The 11,150-nt window shown below is 34.8% G+C and overlaps 1 protein-coding gene across 1 annotated transcript; it reads right to left on the bottom strand.

Annotated features, from left to right (window-relative positions):
* Nucleotides 1-8,328: 8,328 nt before the first annotated feature.
* LOC145073904 (uncharacterized) lies at nucleotides 8,329-9,633 on the bottom strand. The gene is made up of 2 exons (XM_079020379.1): nucleotides 8,976-9,633; nucleotides 8,329-8,872 (listed from the first exon to the last, which is right to left on the bottom strand). Exons 1-2 carry the CDS (start codon nucleotides 9,516-9,518, stop codon nucleotides 8,753-8,755), a joined length of 663 nt encoding a protein of 220 aa, XP_078876505.1. The 5' UTR covers nucleotides 9,519-9,633; the 3' UTR covers nucleotides 8,329-8,752.
* Between the last annotated feature and the right edge of the window lie 1,517 nt (nucleotides 9,634-11,150).

The following is an 11,150-nucleotide window of genomic DNA, read 5'->3' as shown; positions in this document are numbered from 1 at the left end:
AATGGGTTTACGGCCGTAAGGTGTTTACGACCGTAAACTCAACCGTAAACATCACCGTAAACTCCAAAATATTACAGAAAAATACAATTGCCCAGAAAAGCAAAGTATAAACCATATTTTGACCCAACAATCTCCCCCTTGGTTTATAGCTTTCTTTTTTTAATTGATCCAACAAGCTCCCCCTAAAAAGTAGCTGGGCTCTTCTTGTTGATCTTCATTGGGAGATTGGCTTCAGCATTTATCTTCAAATTCTTCACAACTTCAAGATGAACTTGATGTATCTTCAATGAATGACTTCATCTTGAGCACTTGAACTTTTCTTCAAGATTTGACTCTGAACGCACATTAGGTAAGGAGGCTTGACGTACTGATTCTTGAAAGATAGTGCTTTCAGCTTGAGAATCTTCAAAGAGAACATCAGAGAGAAAAAATCTTCTGGATCACTTCAGCAGGTACAACGATAGCAGCAGACTGATTGAGGAGGCTTCAATGCAATCCGTCACATAATTTTCAATTTCAGCTTCACCTTGCTTCTGGGGTTGAAAGATTGAATGTTGAAAGAATAATCTTCATTTCTTGCTCCTTCGAATGAGAATTCTTCGATGCTCACGGACGAAGCCTTGGCTCAGAAATCTTCGACACAAACTCCATGAGTCTTATCTATACCTGAAATCACTTTTCAAGACAAAACAAAACTAAAAGAAAAATTAGCACATAATAACTTTTGGATTTTTCTTGTTTTCTGAAAAAGAAATAAAACAAAAATAACACTATTCTTTTTTTTGTATTTTTAATTTTATGATTTTTTGTTTGGTTTTTTTAAATTTTTGAATCTCCCCTAATATTTAAATTAGAAGAAACTATGAACAAATTTAACAAAAATAAAATGATATCTAACTTTAAGAGTGATTTGCGATCAAATTTGTTGGACAATCTTATTCTACTTGTCGGTACACTTATCTACACATCTTCGTCTCATCGATCGTCAGTATTGTGGTCCACTTAAACACGAAAAATTTGGACAGTTTACCAATGACATGACTTATGCATATACCTAATTGTAATTTTATCATCATGATTGACCCTAATTCTTAAATAAATTTTTCTTAAGACCATTTAACTGACTACAACCAGGGATATTGTTGTCCACCTAAATCAAGCAGCGAGATCTACAGACAATTTGTATGTGTTCAATTTTAAGTGTACTAGAACGTGTTTCCCGCTTCCTAATATGCCCCAGCCATCAACAACTTCCAGAGTACTCCTTACACCGGGTGAGCAGACAACCATTCAGAGAGAGGATAGATTCAGAATTCTATTACTTATTGTTTCAGAGGGGTTGAGAAGTAGAAGGTTGCATATGTTGTGTACCAGGTCGGATTAGAAGTCACGCAAATGAGACAGCATATGGCTAACAGATGGGAGGAATTTCATATATATATAGCCTGCAGAGAAATAGAGTTGCATATGTTGTGTACCAGGTCGGAATGGAAGTCACGCAAAGGAAACAACATATGACTAACAGACAGAAAGAAAGAAAACGATATTCTACAGACCTAATTTATCGGAATTTACCAGTCGCCCAATCCAACCGGAATTAAGGACAGAATCCACACATCGAGGAAAAGTGAATCCACAGTTCTAGATACGGGTTATTTAATGTGACCGGTAGATTCCCATGTATATCTCCATGCTCAACCTATCTGAGCGTCGTGAAATCAGGTTAAACGGATCTAACTAGTCAAAGTTTGTCAAGTCCTTAGATTCATTAGGTTCAACTTTCCCTAGTCAAGTCCATTTAAAATTTTTCGTGCCTACCAGCGCATCGAACACAGAGCATAGACGATTCAACTTAGGTACGTTACGCCAATTCAGATTGCCTGTTATCACTTGATAATATCACTTCCCAAAAAAAATCTCCCTCAAGCACACTTCATAACCAACATATTTTTGATTTTCTGATTTTCTAATGTTTTTTTATTTTTGAAAATTTCCTAATTTTTGTTTAGTTTTTATTTCTCCCCCTAAATTTGTGCATAGGAGAGAAACGAAAGTAATGCGCAAATTTAAACTATCCTAAAACAAAAATTAGTCTTTAAAGCGAATCAGCTTAAGAAAAACTCAGGAGTATAGAGAAGAAAACTCAAACCGTAAGTCACCAATTGAATTTGCATCCAGAAGGTCTGAGATCAGCACGCTTAAACTTAAATAGATCAGAAAATTCTTCATGTCATTAAGCACAAACCCCGTGAGTGATCACTTCTTTTCTTCCCTTCCCGCAAAGGACACATTCTCCCAAACAATGTTATGAGTGTTGTACAGTTGAGAGATGTCTCCTATCAAGTGCCGGGAACAGCCACTATCAACAAACCGAAGTCTGATGATATGCCTCCATAACTGCTCCGATACAGAACGGGATTAGTTGGTCTTTGGAACCCAGTCCATTTTGAAACTGGGTCGACCTTTGTCATTAACGCAAGGTACTTTCTCCCATGACATGTCCTGTTTATCACAAACAGAAGATATATAAATATTAGAATCGTTAGAAGATTTGGGAGATTGAGCCTTCGGAACCCATTTGTAGTTGGGTTTAACCCATTTCTTTTTTGATCCGATGGGTGCCTCAGTACTTGCTTTGGAACTTGATGTCGGCCGTTGAGATGACTTTGACCTAACTGGTCTTGGCTTCACAGGAGCATCTCTTGAATTGGGCTTCTTGGCTGAAATTTCCTTCTTGCCCTTGGGATTCAGATTCTTTGCCTTGTGAGTTTGATTCTTGTCCTTCTGCACGTTCCAGTCATCATTGTCTGAACGTGATCTAGAATGGTTTCTTTTGAAGTATCTCCCACTTGGCGCGTTTTGCCATCCTTGTGCGTTGTAGGGAACATATGCACGATTAGGACAATTTTTAGCAATATGTCCAGGTGTTCCACAGTGAAAACATGTATTTTTCTTCACTATGAAGTTGTTTCTTCCTGCCCCTGGTGGCGTATCTTTGCCTTGTCTCTTGTTGTTCCCACATGCACAATTGCAACAGGCACTCTATTGTGCTGGAATTGGAGGCCTATATTTCTCAACGGCATGTTTGTTAGGAGTAACAGAATTCGAAGCAACAGATTCTGAGTTCAAAGAGTCATTGGTTTGTTCAGTAGTGCTCTCCTTGTTCGCATCTTCTGCTACTTTACTTGCACATGTAACAGAAACATCAGTATTTTTAACCTGAATACCTCCTGACACAAATCCAGCTGGTTTTCCATATCGAAGATGTGCCTCCCTGTCAATTTCTTCCTGAGTCATAGGGATGGATGTGTAGTTATGATTGAAAGGTGGAGGAACACTATCATACCCTAGACCGTTGTTTTGATTGTCTTTGAATTTTAATTGGGTTTCAAATAATGACTCGACTGTCTGACTTGACGCAGTATAATTTTTGAAACTAACGTCTGTTTTTCCACACTTAATTTTCAAAGAGTCAAGTTCTTCAGTTACAACAGCAAGTTGTCTCTTAATATAGTCATAATTTTCACACTTGTTGCTATACTCTTCTTGAAGTTTCCTAAAGTCCTTGGTTTTTGCTTCTAATTCAGCCTTCAGGGGTTTCTGTCCTTTCCTGAGTTGATATCCTTCATATCTCAGGTCCTCAACTTCTCTTTTTAATAAATCAATTTGTTCCCGAAGAAATTTAATCGTAGTATCACAAACTGGAGTACATGTAACTTCAGTGACCGGAATGTTTTCAGAACTCATTGTTTTTCTACACTTCAAAGCATCAAGTTCTTGAATTACATCAGCAAGACCAAGATGATTGAGATCTTTTGTCTTCTTGATGACAGCCACGTTCATATCCCACGATTTCGGAAGTGAATTCAATAGCTTTTTGTTTATCTCAGATTTGGACAAGAAGATCCCAGCTATATTCATCTCAGTAGTAAGTGTAATACATCGCTGCAACTGAGTTTCGAGGGTTTCTCCAGGGATATAATCGAAAATGTTGAAATTTTGTCTTAACATATCCTGACGACTCTCTTTCATGTTTTCAACTCCCTCGTAGACCTTAAAATCAATTAAAAGCACAACTAGAAGCTAAAATAAAACTTAAAAGTCAAACCCTTTGATTATAAACCTCAAAAGTCAACCTTAAAAGTCAAATTTAAAAAGTTAAACTCAAAAGTCAAACTTAAAATTCAAACCGAAAATCTAAATTTGAAAATTTAAAAGTCAAACGAGAAAGTCAAAGTTTAAAGTCAAAGGTCAAACTTGGAAGTCAAGGTCAAAAGTTAAAAAAGTAAAAGTAAAAAATTAAAATATAATTTTATTTATTAATTTTAACTTAATTTAATTTATTTATTTATTATTATTATTATTAGTAGTAGTAGTAGTATCCGTTCTCTGCTTCTCCCCTTTCTCATGCTTCTCCTCCTACTCCTTTAATTTTCCTTTTAATCAGTATCCTTCTGTACTCATATTTAACTTCCTTTGTAGAAGAAGATTGGATTCTCTTTTATAAGATAGGAAGGAACTTGAAGAGCATATAAGGGTTGGAAATCAGAGAATATGATGGTATCCATACAATTAGTGTATTGAAGCTGGAGGTAACATTTAACTATTTAACTGTGTTGGCTTCTATCCTGAATATGTGTGTCTAAATGGCAGTACCTTGAATAAAGCACCCAACAGATGAGGCCATATGAAATTTCATGGATAGAGGTCAGTATTTGTCAATAATATTATATTTTCTTCAATGTTCTTGACATGTATTTAGATACTTTAAAACTGATTTCTATGTATCTATGTATAAACAGGCCAATGGATAAAGAAACAACTTCATTATCTACATAATCTTGGGTGGAAAGTAAACATGTGACTGTTTGTCACTATGTGTTTCTGACCGTACAACTATGAAAGTAAACAATCTGTGACTAAGGCTTAATTACAAATGTGTATTACCTGTTAATTCCCTCTCTTTATGCTTTGGTGTTTTGATTAACTTCATTATGCACCAAATGCCTAATTGGGGTGTACCGACATCAAATTACACGTACCATCTTCTTGGGATCCCAGGTTAGGTAAATCTATTAGTAAATTTTTTATTTTGTCATGTTTTTGGCTTACTTTTTTGACATTGCAGATATATTTCTAACAGGGAAGCCATAATTGTTGAAGTAGCTAACAATGGAGATTGACCAAGGTGGTTTCTTACTTCGAATCTATGTTGTCATTGTCTGTATGTTTCATCGTGGTTTATCGCCTTACCAACATCTAATTAGCATGGTGTGTGATTATAATGACTTAGGTTAGTAGGCACAAGAACTATTTAAGGGGGATGCTTACACAATCTCATCTGAAGTTACACTTGGAAGGAGTGAAATAGAAGAAAAAACATAAATAAAGAAGAAATCAATACCCGGGTGCTTCTGATTCATGTAATATGTGGTACAATTATTGCTCTTAGATTAATAATCTTCACATAAGAAATACATAGTTATATCCTACAATATTCTTTCATGAATTGGTTTCTTATTTCATGGAAATAGGTATAATGTTATATGTGTTGGATTACATCCCGATGAAAGTTGTAAACATTCATGTCTGTGGCTAAGGTATCATTTTTCTTATTCTATCCAAAACATGCAATGTTAACTTCATTATCCGATATGGCCTTTAATCGTTTTTTCACCATGTGTTAATCAATGATGTATAGATTTTGCACAATAGGAACTGAACATGAAAATAACATTTTTAATTGACCGATACATTCCATTGGAATTTTTAAGTCCACGGACCTGCTTTAATTTTTTTATATTTACAAGAATCATTCATGTTACTATAATTGCATAAAATAACATTTTACTTTGTTAGTGTTAACTTTCTTATTCTATTTGTTTTGTAACCATATCAAATAAATTGATATGCAGATTATGTTAAATGACTAAAGTTCCCAATATTGAATTTAAATTGTGTTAAATGACCAAAATATATTATGTCAAAGGAAGGATGTGTATTTTTTGGTCCCTGTTACATGTTCCAGCACACCAATCACATACATCATAGGTTGAAATAGCATTGCACTTTTGTTCCTTTGCAATTTTTAGCATCATACTTTCATTTCTTTTAAAAGGGACAAAGTATTAATCTTATTGTTGTCGATTTATGCTATAACTTTATTTTAATTGTATTACCCAATTTTCTTGAAAAGTTTTATTACTATTTTAATTTGGAAGTACATTGCACATTACATGAAATTTCCTTCTTCATCCAAATGTGTTACTTTTTATGGGATCTCTATGTTCACAAGATAAACTTGCCATGATCACAAAATTACTACCCAGATAATTATTTAAAAGATCTTTACAAAACTATAATATGACATTGTGTTAGCAAATAAATGCATAATTAGTTTTAAAAAATTAGCTCAATGATTCCTAACCAACTTTAATGTACATGTATTCTAATTAGGGGAAGCCTTTTTTATGTTCTACACAATAGTGGTAACTCTTGAGATATTAGACAGCGTTTAAGGATGGTCGTTGATGTTGTAAGTTTTTTTTCTCAAATATCAGTTATCAACAAACTCTCTAAGTGAATTTTTTGTTGATAGTAGGTGGAAAGATCTTTATTCGAAGCACTTTTTAGAACAGTTGGGAAGATCAACATCATAGCAGAAGACTTGGTATGGAATTATTTTCATTTTTTATAGCAAATAAAAAAAACATATAAGTTAAATATTTTTGGGAATGACAGGGAGTTATAACAAATGGTGTAGTCCAACTTAGAAAATCCATTGGTGCACAGGGATGGTTCTTCAGTTTGGTACTAAAATTTTTTTACTTATTCACTTATTTCCATAGTTTATATTTATAAAATATGCATTAATATATTTTTTTTACAAATAGGTTTCGGAAGTGATAGCAAACCCTCATCTGCCTCACAATCATGAGCAAAATCAAGTTGTATATATTGGAACTCAGGATAACGACACGGTGATCTTGATTTTCTTATCATCAAATACCAAAAATAGCGTTGTACATTCCTATAATTATATATTAGAAATGATTTTTAACTTTTTTTTTGTTATAGATATGAGGTTGGTGGGATGCCTTACAGCAAGAAGAAAAATGCAATGCAAGTGAGTATTTTAAAAAACACTCCAATCTTATATAATTATTACTGGACAATAATCTTGACATTTATTTATTTATGTATTTCAGATGCTTAGTTATTTATCGATTTCCGTGGATGATAATACTTCATGGGCTTTAATACTAGTTGCACTCTCTAATCCGGTGACCTACCCACTTTATATTTTCTTTAACTGATCTTTGTTTTTTTTTAATTATGGAGTGATTATTTAAAACACTTAACCATGCTGAATATGTAATTGCAGGGACAATAATCATTTCATCAACTACTTCCTTTCCTAAATTTCTATATAAGACCTATCCAAAAATCTCCTGTATGTTAAATATATCTTCATCAATATAATGCAATACATATACAACCTGAAGAACAAAAAAAAAAAAAAAAAAAAAGTTAGCGCCAACGGACGGGCATGATTCCAGTCTAGTTTTTATTATTATTATTAGTTACATTATTATTTAGAAATGAACCCTCACCCCCACCTACAGGTGCACATGGCCCATCGGATTCATTTTTTATATAATTCGATTTAGCCATATGGATTTCACATAATTCTTACTGAATTTATCCAAATTTTGGTTGCAAATTATAGATTTTTTCTAGATAAAAATCTTAGGGTAAAAAAATCCCCTCTCTGTATTCATTGCGTTTGTTTGAACTTTGATGACTTGATCCAACAAAAACCTTTGAACGATTAAGACGTTATAATCATTAAGCACCAAATGATACAGTTTTATCAAACATTCGTACTCTACTTCAATTATCCTCCATATACAACAAATCATAGACGATAATGTATTTTGAAGAACAGTGAACAATACATTGACTTCAAAATTGTTCTGTATTACTCCAATGTAGTTAAAATGAAAGAAGGTGATCAAGTTCATACCTCTAAGCTTTCTTTCTTCAAGATCACAAATTCAGAGGCTTTTTCCAGCTTTGAGCTCCAAGATCATTCATAGTGAAATAAAATCCATTTATAATCTATACAACATTTTAACACATGATCAAGAACAATTTCAATGTCCCTAAAAATACACCATATTCAGCCACAAATTGATTACAATTTACATGTATATAACATTTGTGCACATTAATGAAAGTCAAAATACATACCTTGCAAATTAGCTGGTGATTCCATCGTTTTATACTTGACCCTGTTCTATGAATATGTGTAGATTTGAACATTGATTTGAATTGATGAATTTTTTTTTGTAACCATTGTATTGAATAATGCCAACCCCTTACAACTTGTTGGGTATAAGAACTTTTTGGTGAAAAGATCATCAATCATAAAACTTACAAATATAATATAAAATAACAAAGCAAGATTTCAACTGGATTTCTAGGAGAAATGGCATCAAAAGATCATAACCAGTGGCCTCTTCTTGAAACTGTGTACGAAGAAAGCAGTGTAAGAAATTTAAGAGCGCTGGTGAAACTGGAGATTTGTTCAACTTGAATTGAATCAATAGAAGAAGATCCAATCAGGCAAACACATCTATAATCGTGTCGATCGTTCAGTTTTAATCTCCAAAAGACGACGGAGATTCGTCATCATCATCGTTGCCAGCAAACTTGGATCGATAATTAAACTATTCCCGATCCTCCTTTGTTATGCTTCACCAGGATCTCCAATTCTGTCTGATGGCCTGAAATATCCTAACGAAATAGCGTCATCAATCTCCCTCCTCCTTTTACTGCTGGATTTTTCCGATGAACATGGTGTATCGTCCTGCAACGCATTCATTATATGCTTTTAGAATTTCGAAAACGGTTTTTGTTATCGAAACAACACTTCGGTGTTGATAAAGTGAAAGAGAAAGAGAAAGGCGAACCTCAGAATCGATACAAGGATCCACGCGTTCTCGTTTAGATGTGGATCTAAAACCATCAGATGAGAGTCTGCTCGAAGAAAACTCCTCACTGCTCGAAGAACCGGTAGCAGGTGGCGACGCGGCTGACGACAACGGAACCACCTGATTCTCTGCATCTTCATCCTCATCCTCATCTTCACTCTCATCGCTTGATTCTGTATCGTCATCGTCTGTATCTCCGTCTTCATCCTCATCATGTACATCACAATTCTCCTCTACGACATCGTTTCCACGGTGACTAGTCTCCCCTCCCTGCAACAGTCTCCGTTGAGATGGAGTTTCTTCAAGACAGTTAACACATACGGAGGCGGTGCGACCGAGATTGACGCCGGAAGCGTTCCAGGGAGTCGGAGATTGACATTTATGGCAGAGGAGAGTTCGGGAGTGTTTGGCTACTAGAAAATTGGCTGAGTGAACGTTTTGATCGCATTCATAACAGAGGCTTGCGTTATCCGATTGGCAGTACATCCGAGCAAAGTTGCTGCACAGCTCACACCTCTTCATTCCTGTACCGGAGTTTTGGTTTTCCGGCGAACCCCAATTCCTTTATAAGACCACCGTATCCAAATATTCTCCGGGTTTATATTTCTATCACATTTTTAAAAGGACGGTTAGATGTGCATCGGTCTTGCGACATATACAATTTAATATTGTAAAGATTTTAATAAAGATCTAAAATTATATTATATTACAAAAAAAATATACAAAGGAAAATTGAGTTAACTAACCACTTTTTTCCGTGTAATTTTGCAAAATAACCATTTTCTATAGAATAGATTGTTTAGAAACAAATTCGAACTCGTTTCCGTGTGGGCCAGCTCATCAGTTATCCTCTGAAATTGTCATTTTGGAGTATATGTACATATTCCGAACCATATTTTTGAATTTCATTTTCCGGAATATATTTTGAAAAAATTTGGAACTCGACTTTCCAATACACTCTGAATTTCTGATTTTGATCTCCGACACACCACTCCAATTTCTCGATTCCGATCTCCGACACACCACTGCGAATTTCCAATTTCGATCTCCAACACATTCCGTTCTCATGCATTCGGAACTCCGACTTAAGATATGGAAGACGATCACGATAGCCTGGTGGTTTTACGGATAAGGTTAAAGATTTTTTTCTTTATATTCACATCCTCTGGAATGAACTAACCATGTTGTGGAGTTTTAATAGAAGATGTCACTACATTAGGACCAACTCAAACCTAGTTTAGTTGTTCACATAATGTGACTATTCATCGAAAAGTAATGAACTGACAAGGTTTTGGAGTACCAACAGATGATAAATGTGCATTAGGACCAACTTAAAAGAAGTTTAGTTGTTTATAGAATATTATTATACACCGAAAAGTATTGTTCCGGAACAATAAATTGCATTCTGGAATGCTCCGGAATGTGCTAAACTAGTCCGGAACACAAAGAACATATCTGAAATGGTGGTCAGTGTTCGTCCCGGAGTTGGTATGTAACCGGTTTTCTATCTGCAGCATGATAGGGTTTTTGATGCATCCACTACACAGTCTTGCAGACCGATAATCGGTGTGGATATTCTTGTGGTAATCAAAGACAGACCAACATGCGAGACTATGTTCCGGAATTTATGCTTGGGAGGTGGTTAAACATTCCTAATGTAGATGGGGATCTTTTACTTCTACATTACGTGTTTTGTTACGAAGTGTTAGGGTGCAAAGTCACTCTTGGATGTAGTGTTTTAGGCTTGCCCTCTTGTATGTGTAAATGGGTTGAGTCTTTCCTATAAATAGGAAGTGAGTGACTCCCATTATGAAAGTGAATCCATTTGGAGTGTTAGACTAGAGAGAGAAACTTTGTACAAACTCATTTGTATATTCTTTCTAGATCTAATAAGAGCTTACAAAGATTTATTTACTCCTTGTGTTCTTGATTTTACATGATGATTCACTAGATCTTTCTAATTCCGCACATGCCATCATAATCAACACCACTACAATTGGTATCATAGCGGGTGTTCTTGATTTCATCAAGAATTGATCCTTGATGGCAATCTTGATTTGGTGAATCGTTTTGATCTTTGATTTTCGTGTTTAGAGAGTTTTTGAATTCTATAAATCGAATTCCTCTTTGATTCTATTCAAAATTCGATTTTAT

The sequence above is a fragment of the Lactuca serriola genome, chromosome 9 (genome assembly GCF_051521515.1).
Source record: "Lactuca serriola cultivar US96UC23 chromosome 9, Lser_US96UC23_V15, whole genome shotgun sequence".
Classification (NCBI taxonomy): Eukaryota; Viridiplantae; Streptophyta; class Magnoliopsida; order Asterales; family Asteraceae; genus Lactuca; species Lactuca serriola.
Note: the sequence above shows the minus strand (reverse complement) of the source record. Positions and strands in the feature narration are given on the sequence as shown.

Excerpts from the sequence above, each read along its gene's own strand:
- LOC145073904 (XM_079020379.1), bottom strand. The coding sequence starts at position 9,518 with ATGAAGAGGTGTGAGCTGTGCAGCAACTTTGCTCGGATGTACTGCCAA. Across the intron at positions 8,873-8,975 it reads ATCCTTGTATCGATTCTGAG|GACGATACACCATGTTCATC; the intron begins GTTCGCCTTTCT and ends AATGCGTTGCAG.